We start from the raw sequence: 17,239 nt of genomic DNA on the forward strand, positions 1-17,239 counted from the left end.
CTGTGTCTAGTTGTCTCATTCCTTTCTTGTGTGTTTGCAGTCCTGTCTTTTGTCTGTTGTTGGTCGGTTTGTCTGTAATTGTATGTGGTTTAACTACTTCCTTGCCTACATCCTTCATTTGGTGCACTCACTGCAGCTGCAATGGAGCGTTGCTGAGAAACTGCCGAGTCATGATTCCCTCTCTCTGACACCACTCTCCACTGAGCTCCTGGTCCACGATGTTCAGCACTACAGGAATCTGGGTCCCACAGTTCCCGCTGAGGCAGGTCCACGAGTCGATATATGTGCACCTGTGGAAGGTCAGCTTATAGCGGAAGACCACCTGTAGTGTCACAGTGGAGACGAGTCAAAGAAAACATCTTACTGTGAAGACAGACACAGGACAGAGGCCAGGTTGGTTGGTGCATGGTTCATTTCTGGTCCTCTGAAGGTCAGTTTTTCCTTCCTTCACCTGCACTCATCTAAGATGTTAAAACATCTGAAAATCACTAACTTTTGTGGGGATTTTTATGAAGGTAATATTTCAATTTTATAGTATCCAAGGAGAGTAGTGGTGTTTGGACTGAATGTATTATAAAACTGTGCAATATTTCCTCATACAAAGGCTTTTATGATTTATTATGAAAAGTAATACATTTTTTGTGCGTTTTCCAACGAAAGTACAGAAACATGTCAATTTCCACTTGTTACATGAATACAAAATAAACTTACGTCCTCAAAGGAAACAACTTACTTAGGTTGAATAAAAGATGCTGAAATACTTAGTTAAGTTTAGAAAAAGATCATCTCCTGGATTAAAGTAACCCAGAAGTGTTGTTCCTGAATTTGGCAAGTTACTTGACAAAAAACATCAACGTTGACTTCTCGTTTCACGTTAGGAACGAACATCGGTCTCCTGGTAGAAAGATCAGTTTGTTGGAGCCGTTGACCTCCCCTCCCGCCCGGTGTGTGATTTAGCGGTCTTTATACTTCCTCGTTCAAGATTACATGCACAATAAATGTTGTGGGATATCCTCATTATTTTTCATAGGTAAAGCTACAAATGCCGGATTAGATCAACCCGAACTGTCTTCTACAGAGATATTGGAAATGTGTCACTTCCAGTTAGCAGACATTGGAATCAGCCACATTTTGATGAAAAGATGTGAAAGTCTGTCATTGTCGCTGCTTAACAATTTTCATCCAGAGTTGGGTCAAATGTTCCCTTTGATGTTAATGTATATTTTGTTTGAAGAGATTCAAAATGTTTATATTGTTACTTCAATTATATTTTGAGAGGAACATTTGACTTTCCTACTGATGAATTGCTTTAAATCTGTTTTTGAGATATTCTATTAACTGTTTCAATCAAATGTCCAAATTGTTTCAAATTGAATCAGTTTGCTTCATTTTTTGTGACTAACTGTTTAGATGGTTCCACAGAAAAAAACATCATGGAAAGTTATTCTTAAAACCCTTTATTGTGTAGTATATTTAAAACATTGTTGAGACGCATCCCAGAACTATTGTTCTCACTTTTTATTTCCTGCTTTTATTCATTCATTTAAAACAGTTAAAAGTGATCTTTTCTTCTGTCTTGTCACATTCTATTGGTAATTATTGACGAGGGGAGCTGTGTACGTACCGTGATGGATCCAGATGCGTCAGGGTTTTTTGGGTAGTAATTCATCACTGTCCCATAAAAATGAGAAGCCTGGGCGACGCTGACCAGCAGTAACAACAGAGAGAGCGACATAGTGAATGTGTTGGTCTCTCCCCACAAAGACAGCAGGTAAATACCAACAGGCTTCCAAAGACTGCCTCAGTTCCCAAGGACTGGCAGACCGGGGTGGTGGTTCCCAATTTTCAAAAAAGGGGACTGGGGAGTGTGCTCGAATTATTGGGGTGTCACACTACTCAGCCTCCCGGGGAAGGCTTATGCCAGGGTGCTGGAAAGGAGGCTCCGAACGTTTGTCCAACCTCAGATTCAAGAGGAGCAGTGCAGATTCCGTCCTAGCCGTGGAACAGTAAATCATATATGTGTATTCCTATAAGCGTTGCAACTCCAGTGACATTTGCACACACACACGGGAGAGAGACCCAACAGTCGGAGAAGTTATTTCACATTGTGTTCTCTTAGAAGAGAAATGTGACCAGAGACACCAGATTCTTTAACCAAGAATGGACAGACTCGTATATCTTCATTCTTCCTACAGGCAGTTCAAAACCAGTATGGCTCATGTTCAGAGACCATGGAGTGAGTTTAGAAGCGGTAATGTGAAGTGCCACTACGAGACAAAGCACACACTCAAATCCGAAATGATGGTACAAAAAATAAATGATCTAAGAGCCCAAAATGATCAGAATCCTAACACATGAATTCACTGTCCATCAATGATGTTAACAGAGAGGAATAGAGCTGAAACAAGTGGTTTAAAAACCACAGATAAAATCCCTTTTTAGAAGATAAGAATAATATGGATATATCGTTGCTTTTTTGATTGACCACTTCACACCTCACAATTTAAAGCTGCAGGGCAAAGACAATTCAGTTAAATTCATTCATCTAAAATTAAGTACTTAGTCACATTTTTCAAAAGCTTACTGATATGTATTTTATTTTTTAATTCACCCTTCATTTTACTTATTAGAGTATAAATTATTTATAATGAATCCAGCTCAATATGAAATCTGACAATAAGTATTGTCAGACTGGCAGACCGGAGTGGTGGTTCCCATTTTCAAAAAGGGTGACCGGAGAGTGTGCTTGAATTATCGGGGTATCACACTACTCAGCTTCCGGGGGAAGGCTTATGCCAGGGTGCTGGAAAGGAGTTTCCGACCGTTTGTCGAACCTCGGATTCAAGAGAAGCAGTACGGATTCCGTCCCAGCCATGGAACAGTGAACCAGCTCTTTACCCTTGAAAAACTACTGGAGGGGTCCTGGAAGTTTGCCCAACCAGTCTACATGTGCTTTGTGGACTTTGAGAAGGCTTTCAGTTGGGTCCCTCAGAGGTTCTTGTGGGGGGTGCTGCGAGAGTATGGGGTGCCGGACCCGTTACAACGGGCCATTCGGTCTCTGTACAACTGCAGTAGGAGCTGTGTCCGTGTTTTCACCTCCGCCTGGGCTGCCCTTTGTCCCCGGTCTGTTCGTGACTTTCATGGACTGGGTGGAGAACGACAGGTTCGGGGGTCTTGGGATCTGCTGCCACCGCGACCTGACCCCGGATAAGTGGAGGAAAATGGATGGATGGATGGATGGATGCTTTGTGAAACGGGGAAGTGGTGCAATATTAACCCCGATGGCTTTCCTTTTGGAATTCGTGCCCCAACAATAAACAGTAAAGCATTTGAGTTGCCTGCCATCAGTGTGTCAGAAACGAGTGAACCGTCCACTTCTCTGTGTTCAAACAGAGGAAGGAGAGAAAAGAAAAGCATCGCAGAGGTGGGATTGAGAAAAAGAAACATGATCCAAAAAATCCAGTTCCAGCAGTGGTGGATGAGATGTTCATGGGTCTTTGTTTCTAACCACTGTGAACGCATCAAATTGGGCCTGAAAGAGGCTTCAACGCTGCGTCCCACGCAAACGTTTTCATCTTTAAAAATGAACTTGGCAGGAAACTTTGACCCGATCGTATACGACCGTTGTGGAGACGCAGATGGTGAGGAGGTGAATTAAAGCCAGATTATAAAAATTATAATGTGAGAGAAATTGATCAGGATTTACTTTCACTTCACGTTACACGTTAGTAAAGCAAAAGTCTCTCCTTGTGACTCATTTAAAGTCAAATGTTTTCACCCACAAACATCATTTTTTGACATCTGGGCTCAAGTAGAACCAGACACGACATGAAGCTAAGGAACATTTAAAAGGCCGTTTAGGGACTTGAGTGCGTTGAATATTTGCTATCCCCACCCTTCAACTATAAATATTCAGTGTTGTCAAAGCAAACTATCATTGTTGGTTCTCACCGATGTGAACTTCCTCCCGGCTCTGAATTTCCTCCTATAAAGTGAAGAATTCAAATGTTCCTCAAACATTTCAACGGTTTCTAGGCCCGAGGTGATGTCACTCACCTGAACTGAACTCAGTACTGATCTTATCGTCTCACACAGAGAGAGACGGACTCTGTTTGGGACAGTCTGAAAATAAAAGGGGGTCACTACTTTTGTTCTGTTTGCGGAGCCACATCTGAGTCAGGGAGTTGGATCAGACCCAAACTGTGTAGTCAATAGATTTCTTTAATGAGCTGTGAGTGGAAGAAATGATACAAATGCATTTACATTACTTATTTATTGTGTTTATCAGTTTTATTTAAATTCTAACAGTGAAATCAGAGAGAGTTGTTGTTGAAAACACGCTTAGTGACAGTTTACTGTGGGATGAAACAGAACCCCAACTCAGCTGAAGTGAGTTTCAGTTGAACACCTTAAACAAGAGTCTGTCTCTCAGTCACATGGAATACTTTATTACTGTTTGTTCTGATAATGAATCATATGAAAATGATCCATTTGGTGACATTGGCAGAACATTGACATGTCCACAGGCCATGAGTGTTGAGTATAAGAGTGAGAGGAAGATCCACCTGACAGTCAGACAGAAGAGCAACGAGGGACCAGAACACATCTGTGGTGAGCTTCTTCTTCTCTCTTTGTTTTAGGATATCAGAACAACACATATATCTCTCAGGTGATTCAGTGAATACTGAAGTCTGATTGGCTCATACAAACTGCCTCATACTTAAAGAGCTGAATTACAGGAATATGATCCAGTGATTATGTTTTCTTAAACCACCTTAAACATTCAGTCATTTATACATTCAAACTGTCACATTTCCAGGTCATATTCCAGCTGAGAAGCACTGAGAGTTAGTGAGGTCTGAGTCATGCATCCAGCTGTGGTAACTGCTGTCCTGCTGTTGGTGGGCACCATCAACACCGTGACAGCATGGAGCACCAGTTAGTACTATGCTATCAGCAAATCATTATCCAACTAAAACCCAAGAAACTCGGTCATTGAAGAACTTGTGTTTTCACAGATGATGTTCAAAAAATGTGCAAGGACCGAAGTTTTGACAGTTGTGGTCGTGCGGATGATCAATGGATCCGCTTGAATTGTGATCGCTGTGTGAAATACTTTAAGATTCCTAAAACTTTCCAGGAGGCAGAGGTGATAAAACACGCACACACACACACACACACACACACACACACACACACACACACACACACACAGGCATTAGAAAAAAGGAAGATAAATCTATCCTTATCATCTCTTACATGTTCTGATAAAGTTCTGATGAAGACAAACACTCTTTCACATTTCTGTTGATTTCAGGATTACTGCCACTCTGTGAATGCTGAACTGGTGTCGATACACAATGAGGAGGAGATGATTCTTGTGATGTGTCTGAGCTTGAAATACAACTCTGATTCGAAACCTCAACCATTTTGGAGCGGAGGCAAGAGATCAGGGGTAAGCAGTGAACGCCTCATTGTGATCAGAGGGAGGAAAGACCCTGATGGACGATACATAGAGGAGAATGTGTCACATGTCATCACTGATCCTCACCTTTGTGTTCTTCAGGGGGGGTTCATATACACTGATGGATCTGAATTTGACTACGCTAGATGGCTTCCTAATCAACCAGACAATCATCGTGGACAAGAGGGCTGCGTCGAGATGAATGTTGGGTGTAAGGGAATTTTGAATATGAAAAAAGTCTGTAAACCAGAATAATTCAAAAGTGCATCTGAAGAACATCGGGCCTCATTGAGAACCAGTCACACCAACAGAGTAGTTCTTAATCTGCACACGAGAGATTGAAGAGAACTTGTTTGACTTAAGAGTTATCACGATTTATTTTGAAGGAATTTGGAGTTCAAAGCTGCAATCATGAATATTTTAGCATGAAGAAGGATCACATGACTACCTGTATATGAGAGAGGTTGCTCATAGTGACGAACCCACAGGAATTTATTACCTAATTCCACAATTCCCTTCAGCTCTACGGAGCATTAATCTACTTTACTGTTGAGTCACAGAATGATGTGAACCTAAGAGTAATATTTATATTTCATAAGCTCAAACACTACTGACACTACATGTGTTATGATTCTGCTGATTTACTTGATGTGAACTTTTTACTATTGGAACATTTTTGTGAATGTAAGTTGCCCAAAAACAGAGTGGAACATAAAAATATTAATAATATTAATAATAATACATATATTAAATATACCACCTCTCAGAGATGACAAACCATAAATAAAATACTAAAAACAATAAAACGTGTGGCTTTATAAAGTAATTTAGGGTTGTTGATTACACTGATGATCACTTATCATGAACGTGCATCTACTCCTGATCATGTGACCTCATCGAGTTGAAACAAGAACTTTAAGACTAAATTATTCCTGCATGAGGTCCATGATCCTTCTGCTCAAAGCAGGAAATGTAAATATATAATCTACCTTTTCTTCTTTTCCAGACTGGGGAAGCTGGAACGATAACGTCTGCCCAGGGAAGAAGGACTTTATCTGTCAAAAGGAAGCTTGATCATCATCAGCTGATGTTTGCTTTCACATTTCCAATCAGCTGACCAGCTGAGCTGCAGGTGGACCACTCTGGTTCATGATAACCTGCCAACACAAGCTCTTAACTTTACTGCAATAAACGCTTCAGCATTCAATTTCCAGCGTCTCGTTTCATTTGTTCACGTTCAGCAATATGAGTGTAGAAATCTTGTTCAACTTCTTCCAGACTCATTTCTTTTTAACATAACTGTGGTAAAACAACTGTCCTGCAGCAGACGTCATGGTGTCACTATTCTGTGTTCACTAACCTCTTTAAAGGGTTAATCATTTTCTAAATGTCTCTACCAACCAATAAATCCCATGAAAACACCAAATCCAACAATGAATAGATTCCAATAAATATCGACTTAGAGCAAGCTTTAGATGTTGTGCTTGAAGACCTCTAATCTACATGAATGTGAGAAGTTCTTTGATGTTATGAAATCCAGTAAGATGAATCCTCCAACGCTGTGCTCCAAAACCCTTTTATATATTTTGTAATTTCATTATGACATTTGTTATTGAGATTGATGGTTTGTTCAGTGTTCATGCTGTAATTGTAAACTTTAAGTTAAATTAGCAGAACCTTAAACATCTACCATTATATACTCATTGTTTATACATATCTACTTTTTCAATGTATTTATGTATTGTAATGTATCATATTTTTCTGTACAGTGTTGTTTTACAGTGTTTTGTGTAGCATTGTACGGATTTTAGGCCACTTGGTTGTAATAAGCTGTCCAGTGGACTACAGACAACAATTAGCTCTCTAGCTAACTCACACATTTACATTGAGGTGGAAACTGAAGTGTTGACTATTGTGCACTGTCCCTGGTAAATTAAGAAATAAATATACAAAGTGGGAGACAAAACGTATTGTTCGACACCTGATGAGGTTTAAACCAATAAGTGGATTTACTTTGACACAACCTCCAGCAGCACTGCAGAAGAGATGGTTACGACTTAAAGAACTTCTCACATTCTTGTAGATTCTAGAGGTCTATAAGGACAAAATCAAAAACTTGCTCTAAGTCAATATTTAGAGGACTCAATTCATCGTTGGATTTGGTGTTTTCATGGGTTTATTGATATGAAGAGACATATAGAAAATGATTATTCATTTATGAGGTTAGTGGACACAGAAGGCTTTCACCAGGAAATCTGCTGCAGGACAGATTTTCCACAAACATGTTTAAAAGAACAGAAAAACAAAGTTTTCTACAATCATGATGCTAAAAATAAGCAAATAAAACCAGACTTTGCATTTAAACGGAGTACAGTGTTTGGTGTTTAGCTGTAGGTTTGTCTTAAAGCCTGCTGTGCCCTCTTGTGGTTGAACTGAGTGGATCTGTTCATGAGGACACGACTCATGAAGAAGAACTCGGCCCACACAGTCAGACCACCACTGAGCCGTCATATTGATTATTATCTCATTATCTATACGTGGTATTTAATCAGCGAACCATCACTGTGGTAAAAGCATCACTGGTGGAAGTATTTCAATCCTTTACTTCATTAAAAGTACTAATACCATTCTGTAAAAAAAAGAAAGTAAGATCCATGTACTCAAAACCTTACTTTAGTAAAAGTATATAAGTATAATCAGCTAAATGTACTTACTAACACAATAGTTCCCCTGAAATGTAGTAGAGTAGAACTATTAAGCTACTTAAATTTGAAATACTTACAATACAAGTACCTCAAATTTGTACAGTACTTAGTTACATTCTACCACTAAAGTACACAAAGTACATTAATAGACTATCCACTTTGACCGAGAACATTACTGGATGACAGTCGTGGTTCATGTTGCTCTATACTTATTAATTATGTAAATTGTCATTTATTATTTTTAGGCTTTAGTTCTTTGAGGACGCCGCTGGTTGTTTTAGAAAATATAACATCTATTTATGATCTTTTTGTTCAGTCTTTCCTCAGCACCTCAGTTGATGTACTTTATACTTCCAAAAAGGCCAAATTAAAAATGGAACGGTGTCAACTCTCCCAAATGTGCCACTGCCTTTTGTTGTTACATGTTTTCCCATGTAATTGATTTTCCATCGAAAATAGTGGACAACAGACGACAGTCTTTAAGAATCACTTGGTTTTAGCTCAATAGCAAGTTCCTGGAGAACAATAGCTTTCACAAGGGCCTTTTTTGAAAGGTTACTCCAGATTCAGTACTTGGGTCCTATAAAAACACATTCAATTGACATATGGTGGACACAAGAGGACATTCTTCAAGGTTCAAGTAGTTTCAAGTCATTAGAATGCTGTTAGAAGAAGATAGCTTTCCAGAGGGTCTGCAGACTTGCTAATACAGGTGCTCATTCAAGTCCTCAAATTGAATGTTTCATGCAATTTCTAAGCATTTTCAACCATGTCCTGAGAAGTTATGACTGTTTAAAGGAAAGACTTTTGGGGTATTGTTTTCTATTCAATTTATCCAATAAAAACTACCATTCAAATGTAGTCCAACTGTCCCTCCTCCCGCAGGCATGCTATGTGTTAGAGAGTACCATCCAACATAAATGTTCCCCATCTGAGTGTGGCTACAACATATTAAAAAAGCAGGGCTCTGACACGTTTAGAAATAAAAGTTAATCCAATCTGACCAACTTTTTCACAGGGTGTCAGACTTATCAATCTTCACAACATGCTGTTCTGTGAATTTGATACAGGCACATTTTTTCGAGAATATTTAGAGGGATTTTGGTCATGTGACCTTATTTTAGGGCCCGTACAACAAGTCTGTCTAAAGTCTGGGCTCCCTTGGACCAATATTTGAGAGATTATGTAAATTTTTTCATAGCTTAAAAAATTCCAAAATATAAGGGAATATGGCTCCAATTCAGCCCTTTGGGCCTGTTTTTGGGGACCTTAACTTGCAGCAACGAGCACCAAATTGTAGGCATTTAATGTTCATAAGCCCCTCTTTGAATATGAAAAGTTTCTATTTCATTACCTTGCTTTAAAGTAGAAAAATTAAGAGAAAAGAATGGTAAAAAATTGGCTGCTGGCATTTAGGAGTTTTGGAGTAGGACTATTGGCTTACATGATAGGCCCATCCAAAATGTAGTAGAAGCGGACATTTTTTGGAGTCATAAGGGAACTAATCCTTATAACTCAAAAACGGCCATTTCTCCTACATCTGTATGGGCCAACCACGTAGGCCAATAATTCCAAACCCAATGGCCCTTTCGTAGCCAAAATGGCCGTTTTCGAGTTCCCTTAGGACTATTCCTTACAACTCTAAAAACAGCCATTTTGACTACATTACTATGGGTCGGTCATGTAGGCCAAAAATCCCAAACAATATGGCCTTTTTGTTCCCATTCCCCCCAAACAATATCTCCAGTGTGCTCTGGAATAGGAGGCTGAAACTTGGGAAAGGGCATTCCTAGGAACAGTTCTCTAAGTGTGCAGAGTTACAAGCAAATTGGAGGACTTCAAATTTTCAGTAAAATCACGCAAATTATTGGTTTCAGCTTCTTTGACTGAGAATTCCAAAAACATGAACTTTCTCCAATCCTTTTTATTTTCATATTATTGGATCTATACTTTAAGGAGATAATACAGTAAAAATGTCAGCCTCCCAGCAAAAAGGGTTTTGGGGATTTTAGAGGCCAAAAATTTCTAGACGGAATTTCCCAAATCCATTCACACCATTGAATCTATGGGTAAAGAGAGAATTACAGTCCAAAGTGCAGCTTCTTAGTCCAAAGGACTGTGCAGATAATGTTTGGGAAGGATCGGAATAAAAGGGCCATATTGGTTGGGATTTTTGGCCTACATGACCGGCACATAGAAATGTAGTAGAAATGGCTGTTTTTGAGTTATAAAGATTAGTTCCCCTAAAACTCAAAAAATGGCCATTTCGACTACGAAAGGGTCATGTGGGTTGGGATAATTGGACTACATGACCGGCCCATAGAAATGTAGTAGAAATGGTCATTTTTGAGTTATAAGGATTAGTTCCCTTACAACTCAAAAAACGGCCATTTCTCCTACATTTGTAATGGCTGACCAGGTAGTCCAATAATCCCATGCAATATGGCCCAATTGTGCCCATTTGTCCCCGGCGTGTCGGGAATAATTATAACGATTCGGATACATCTCTTCTGGGATTCCGAACTGTCCCTTTTGGTCCCAAACTTCCCTAAGTAATCATAGCACCTAGTACCAGTGCGTGGGCTCTCATTTAGGCCTATTATCACAACCCAAATGGCCCTTTTGTTCTCATTACTCCCCAAATAATCAAAGCACCCAGTACCAAAAAGTTACAAAAATGAATTAGCAACTGCACAATGCTCAAGGCAAGGATGCTTAAACTCTAGTGGAAACATGTCTGGCAACAGCACACTCAATGTTCCAAGTTTGAAGCAAAGAAAAACTGCTACTTTGCTTGTGATTTCAAATAATTTTAATTTCTCCAATCCTTCTCATTTTCATACCAGTGAATCTCTCCTTTATGATGATAGTCAAGTCCAATTTCAGCTTCTTAGCCCAAAGGGTTGTGGAGATCTTCCAGGTCAAACTTCAGCTTTTCTCCAACTCAGTGTCATTTTGACTACATTTGATTGGGCTCTCATATAGGCCAATTATCACAACCCAAATGGCCCTTTTGTTCTCATTATCCCCTGAATAATCATAACACCCAGTACCAAAAAGTTACTAAAATTAATTAGCAACTTTTATGAGCAATGCTCAAGGCAAGGACGCTGAAACTCTAGTGGAAGCATGTCTGGCAACAGCACACTCAGTGTCGGCAAATCGGACACATTTGCATTTTTCATCAAATAAAAAAGTGCTACTTTGCCTGAGATTTCAAAGAATTGGAGTTGGTCCAATCCTTTTAATTTTCATATCATTTGGATTCATCATTTAAGATGATTGTCCAGTCCAAATATCAGCTTCCCAGCCCAAAGGGTTGTGGAGATTTTAGAGGCCCAAAAAAGGCAAAATGTGTGGCCCGACGATCCCGACCCAAAATGTCACAATTTTTCCCAAAACATCCATTCCGTACAATTAAGCGTTGGTCCGAGATATCTACGTTTCAAAGCAGGATATCGAACGGTTGAGGAGATATCGCAGTTTAAAATATTCCATTTGGCCCCCCAAAAGTCCCAATTGTGCCCACAGACAGTGGTAAACTGCCATTGGGCAAACTGTTCCAAAACTTTGGAAAATCATAACCGGGCGACCGTGGGTCCGAACAGAACGCCATTTTCCCAGGTTAAACTAGGGCCCAGATGTTGTCTGAACCCTTGCCCTGCCGATTTTTAGCGGCACTCTGAAGGTCCGTTAGGGGGGCCCGAAAAAGGCCCCTCCTGCGCCTTACACCTATGTTGGAGAAAAATAACTTTTAGAATGATCAGTTCTTATTGTTTAACATACAAGGCTCCGTGAAGTCTGTGACTACTGTGGGAAATCTCTTCACACTTGTTATCCTCAGATGTTCCTCGTTTAGCAGTCACTGTGACCTTCTGTAAGGGACAATTGTATATCTTACAAAACGTCAAGAAGACGTTTGCTTGTGGGGCGAGTTCAAGACATGCCACGTAGCTTTATGCAAATGATTCTGTGCAAATGCACTTGTGTGTTATCAGAAGTATAAATATCAGAGACTCAGAGACAGACCTCTGAGCAGCCTTGATACATGACTTGTATGTGTTTCAACTCTGTCTCCTTCCTGCAAGAATAAATGTCCTGTGATTATTACTTTTACATCGGCTTCGAGTGAATTTCTCTAACAACCTAGTTCATTTGTAGTCCGTAAGTCTGACGGGTAGGGCCGGCAAGACTTTTGGGGTATGTCTCTACCAGCTTTGCACATCTAGAGATGGAAATGTTTCTCCATTCTTCTTGGCAAAAAAGCTGAAGCTCAGTCAGATTGGATGGAGACCGTCTGTGAACAGCAATTTTCAAGTCTTACCATCTATTCTCAATTGGATTTAGGTCTGGGCTTTGACTGGGCCATTTTAAGACATTAACATGCTTTGATCAAACCGTTCCATTGTAGCTCTGGCTGTATGTTTAGGGTCATTGTCCTGCTGGAAGATGAACCTCCTCCCCAGTCTCAAGTCTTTTGCAGACTACATCAGATTTTATTCAAGGATTGCCCTGTATTTGGCTCCATCCACCTGTCCCTCAATTCTGACCAGTTTCCCTGTACCTGCTGAAGAGAAGCATCTCCACAGCATGATGCTACCACCACCATGTTTCACTGTTGGGATGGTGTGCTCAGGGTGATGGGCAGCCATCAGTGTGTCGGAAAAAATTGAACCGTCCACTTCTCTGTGTTCAAACAGAGGAAGGAGAGAAAAGAAAAGCATTGCAGAGGTGCGATTGAGAAAAAGAAACATGATCCAGAAAATCCAGTTCCAGCAGTGGTGGATGAGATGTTCATGGGTCTTTGTTTCTAACCACTGTGAACGCACCAAATTGGGCCTGAAAGAGGCTTCAACGCTGCATCCCACGCAAACGTTTTCATCTTTAAAAATGAACTTGGCAGGAAACTTTGACCCGATCGTATACGAATGTTATGGAGATGCAGATGGTGAGGAGGTGAATTAAAGCCAGATTGTAAAAATTATAATGTGAGAGAAATTGATCAGGATTTACTTTCACTTCACGTTACACGTTAGTAAAGCAAAAGTCTCTCCTTGTGACTCATTTAAAGTCAAATGTTTTCACCCACAAAGATCATTTTTTGACATCTGGGCTCAAGTAGAACCAGACACGACATGAAGCTAAGGAACATTTAAAAGGCCGTTTAGGGACTTGAGTGCGTTGAATATTTGCTATCCCCACCCTTCAACTATAAATATTCAGTGTTGTCAAAGCAAACTATCTTTGTTGGTTCTCACCGATGTGAACTTCCTCCCGGCTCTGAATTTCCTCCTATAAAGTGAAGAATTCAAATGTTCCTCAAACATTTCAACGGTTTCTAGGCCCGAGGTGATGTCACTCACCTGAACTGAACTCAGTACTGATCTCATCGTCTCACACAGAGAGAGACGGACTCTGTTTGGGACAGTCTGAAAATAAAAGGGGGTCACTACTTTTGTTCTGTTTGCGGAGCCACATCTGAGTCAGGGAGTTGGATCAGACCCAAACTGTGTAGTCAATAGATTTCTTTAATGAGCTGTGAGTGGAAGAAATGATACAAATGCATTTACATTACTTATTTATTGTGTTTATCAGTTTTATTTAAATTCTAACAGTGAAATCAGAGAGAGTTGTTGTTGAAAACACACTTAGTGACAGTTTACTGTGGGATGAAACAGAACCCCAACTCAGCTGAAGTGAGTTTCAGTTGAACACCTAAAACAAGAGTCTGTCTCTCAGTCACATGGAATACTTTATTACTGTTTGTTCTGATAATGAATCATATGAAAATGATCCATTTGGTGACATTGGCAGAACATTGACATGTCCACAGGCCATGAGTGTTGAGTATAAGAGTGAGAGGAAGATCCACCTGACAGTCAGACAGAAGAGCAACGAGGGACCAGAACACATCTGTGGTGAGCTTCTTCTTCTCTCTTTGTTTTAGGATATCAGAACAACACATATATCTCTCAGGTGATTCAGTGAATACTGAAGTCTGATTGGCTCATACAAACTGCCTCATACTTAAAGAGCTGAATTACAGGAATATGATCCAGTGATTATGTTTTCTTAAACCACCTTAAACATTCAGTCATTTATACATTCAAACTGTCACATTTCCAGGTCATATTCCAGCTGAGAAGCACTGAGAGTTAGTGAGGTCTGAGTCATGCATCCAGCTGTGGTAACTGCTGTCCTGCTGTTGGTGGGCACCATCAACACTGTGACAGCATGGAGCACCAGTAAGTACTATGCTATCAGCAAATCATTATCCAACTAAAACCCAAGAAACTCGGTCATTGAAGAACTTGTGTTTTCACAGATGATGTTCAAAAAATGTGCAAGGACCGAAGTCTTGAGAGTTGTGGTAGTGGTTGTGAGGCTGGTAAATGGATTCGCTTGGATTGTGATCGCTGTGTGAAATACTTCAAGATTCCTAGTACTTTCCAGGGGGCAGAGGTGATAAAACGCACACACACACACACACACACACACACACACACACACACACACACACACACACACACACACAGGCATTAGAAAAAAGGAAGATAAATCTATCCTTATCATCTCTTACATGTTCTGATAAAGTTCTGGTGAAGACAAACACTCTTTCACATTTCTGTTGATTTCAGAAATACTGCCACTCTGTGAATGCTGAACTGGTGTCGATACACGATGAGGAGGAGATGATTCTTGTGATGTGTCTGAGCTTGAAATACAACTCTGATTCGAAACCTCAACCATTTTGGAGCGGAGGCAAGAGATCAGGGGTAAGCAGTGAACGACTCATTGTGATCAGAGGGAGGAAAGACCCTGATGGACGATACATAGAGGAGAATGTGTCACATGTCATCACTGATCCTCACCTTTGTGTTCTTCAGGGGGGGTTCATATACACTGATGGATCTAAATTCGACTACGCTAGATGGCTTCCTAATCAACCAGACAATCATCGTGGACAAGAGGGCTGCGTCGAGATGAATGTTGGGTGTAAGGGAATTTTGAATATGAAAAAAGTCTGTAAACCAGAATAATTCAAAAGTGCATCTGAAGAACATCGGGCCTCATTGAGAACCAGTCACACCAACAGAGTAGTTCTTAATCTGCACACGAGAGATTTAAGAGAACTTGTTTGACTTAAGAGTTATCACGATTTATTATGAAGGAATTTGGAGTTCAAAGCTGCAATCATGAATATTTTAACATGAAGAAGGATCACATGACTACCTGTATATGAGAGAGGTTGCTCATAGTGACGAACCCACAGGAATTTATTACCTAATTCCACAATTCCCTTCAGCTCTACGGAGCATTAATCTACTTTACTGATTTCCTTGATGTGAACTTTTTACTATTGGAACATTTTTGTGAATGTAAGTTGCCCACAAACAGAGTGGAACATACAAATATTAATAATACTATTAATAATAATAATACATTTATTAAATATACCACCTCTCAGAGAAGACAAACCATTAATAAAATACTAAAAACAATAAAACATGTGGCTTTATAAAGTAATTTAGGGCTGTTGATTACACTGATGATCACTTATCATGAACGTGCATCTACTCCTGATCATGTGACCTCATCGAGTTGAAACAAGAACTTTAAGACTAAATTATTCCTGCATGAGGTCCATGATCCGTCTGCTCAAAGCAGGAAATGTAAATATATAATCTACCTTTTCTTCTTTTCCAGACTGGGGAAGCTGGAACGATAACGTCTGCCCAGGGAAGAAGGACTTTATCTGTCAAAAGGAAGCTTGATCATCATCAGCTGATGTTTGCTTTCACATTTCCAATCAGCTGACCAGCTGAGCTGCAGGTGGACCACTCTGGTTCATGATAACCTGCCAACACAAGCTCTTAACTTTACTGCAATAAACGCTTCAGCATTCAATTTCCAGCGTCTCGTTTCATTTGTTCACGTTTAGCAATATGAGTGTAGAAATCTTGTTCAACTTCTTCCAGACTCATTTCTTTTTAACATAACTGTGGTAAAACAACTGTCCTGCAACAGACGTCATGGTGTCACTATTCTGTGTTCACTAACCTCTTTAAAGGGTTAATCATTTTCTAAATGTCTCTACCAACCAATAAATCCCATGAAAACACCAAATCCAACAATGAATAGATTCCAATAAATATCGACTTAGAGCAAGCTTTAGATGTTGTGCTTGAAGACCTCTAATCTACATGAATGTGAGAAGTTCTTTGATGTTATGAAATCCAGTAAGATGAATCCTCCAACGCTGTGCTCCAAAACCCTTTTATATATTTTGTAATTTCATTATGACATTTGTTATTGAGATTGATGGTTTGTTCAGTGTTCATGCTGTAATTGTAAACTTTAAGTTAAATTAGCAGAACCTTAAACATCTACCATTATATACTCATTGTTTATACATATCTACTTTTTCAATGTATTTATGTATTGTAATGTATCATATTTTTCTGTACAGTGTTGTTTTACAGTGTTTTGTGTAGCATTGTACGGATTTTAGGCCACTTGGTTGTAATAAGCTGTCCAGGGGACTACAGACAACAATTAGCTCTCTAGCTAACTCACACATTTACATTGCGGTGGAAACTGAAGTGTTGACTATTGTGCACTGTCCCTGGTAAATTAAGAAATAAATATACAAAGTGGGAGACAAAACGTATTGTTCGACACCTGATGAGGTTTAAACCAATAAGTGGATTTACTTTGACACAACCTCCAGCAGCACTGCAGAAGAGATGGTTACGACTTAAAGAACTTCTCACATTCTTGTAGATTCTAGAGGTCTATAAGGACAAAATCAAAAACTTGCTCTAAGTCAATATTTAGAGGACTCAATTCATCGTTGGATTTGGTGTTTTCATGGGTTTATTGATATGAAGAGACATATAGAAAATGATTATTCATTTATGAGGTTAGTGGACACAGAAGGCTTTCACCAGGAAATCTGCTGCAGGACAGATTTTCCACAAACATGTTTAAAAGAACAGAAAAACAAAGTTTTCTACAATCATGATGCTAAAAATCAGCAAATAAAACCAGACTTTGCATTTAAACGGAG

General features: G+C 39.6%; 2 protein-coding genes across 3 annotated transcripts; both read left to right on the top strand.

Moving 5' to 3' along the window:
- Positions 1-209: 209 nt before the first annotated feature.
- LOC137874469 (C-type isolectin Sp-CL4-like) lies at positions 210-6,671 on the top strand. 2 transcript variants are annotated; one of them, XM_068713153.1, is made up of 7 exons: positions 210-393; positions 4,527-4,611; positions 4,820-4,938; positions 5,019-5,149; positions 5,318-5,455; positions 5,567-5,675; positions 6,471-6,671. In XM_068713153.1, the coding sequence occupies exons 3-7, from the start codon at positions 4,866-4,868 to the stop codon at positions 6,536-6,538; spliced, it is 519 nt and encodes a 172-aa protein (XP_068569254.1). In that variant the 5' UTR covers positions 210-393; positions 4,527-4,611; positions 4,820-4,865; the 3' UTR covers positions 6,539-6,671. The 2 variants fall into 2 exon arrangements, with proteins under 2 accessions (XP_068569254.1, XP_068569256.1); XM_068713155.1 differs by lacking the exon at positions 210-393 and adding an exon at positions 1,703-1,771.
- A 7,263-nt stretch (positions 6,672-13,934) lies between these two features.
- LOC137874467 (C-type isolectin Sp-CL4-like) lies at positions 13,935-16,077 on the top strand. The gene is made up of 6 exons (XM_068713151.1): positions 13,935-14,087; positions 14,296-14,414; positions 14,495-14,631; positions 14,808-14,945; positions 15,057-15,165; positions 15,877-16,077. The coding sequence occupies exons 2-6, from the start codon at positions 14,342-14,344 to the stop codon at positions 15,942-15,944; spliced, it is 525 nt and encodes a 174-aa protein (XP_068569252.1). The 5' UTR covers positions 13,935-14,087; positions 14,296-14,341; the 3' UTR covers positions 15,945-16,077.
- Positions 16,078-17,239: the final 1,162 nt, after the last annotated feature.

The sequence above is a fragment of the Cebidichthys violaceus genome, unplaced genomic scaffold (genome assembly GCF_023349555.1).
Source record: "Cebidichthys violaceus isolate CVI_PGR_0920_01 unplaced genomic scaffold, fCebVio1.0.p SCAF_19, whole genome shotgun sequence".
Taxonomy (NCBI): Eukaryota; Metazoa; Chordata; class Actinopteri; order Perciformes; family Stichaeidae; genus Cebidichthys; species Cebidichthys violaceus.

Coding starts and splice junctions, on each gene's coding strand:
- LOC137874469 (XM_068713153.1), top strand. CDS start 4,866: ATGCATCCAGCTGTGGTAACTGCTGTCCTGCTGTTGGTGGGCACCATC. Junction 5,150..5,317: donor AAACTTTCCAGGAGGCAGAG/GTGATAAAACAC, acceptor TGTTGATTTCAG/GATTACTGCCACTCTGTGAA. Junction 5,456..5,566: donor GCGGAGGCAAGAGATCAGGG/GTAAGCAGTGAA, acceptor TGTGTTCTTCAG/GGGGGGTTCATATACACTGA.
- LOC137874467 (XM_068713151.1), top strand. CDS start 14,342: ATGCATCCAGCTGTGGTAACTGCTGTCCTGCTGTTGGTGGGCACCATC. Junction 14,632..14,807: donor GTACTTTCCAGGGGGCAGAG/GTGATAAAACGC, acceptor TGTTGATTTCAG/AAATACTGCCACTCTGTGAA. Junction 14,946..15,056: donor GCGGAGGCAAGAGATCAGGG/GTAAGCAGTGAA, acceptor TGTGTTCTTCAG/GGGGGGTTCATATACACTGA.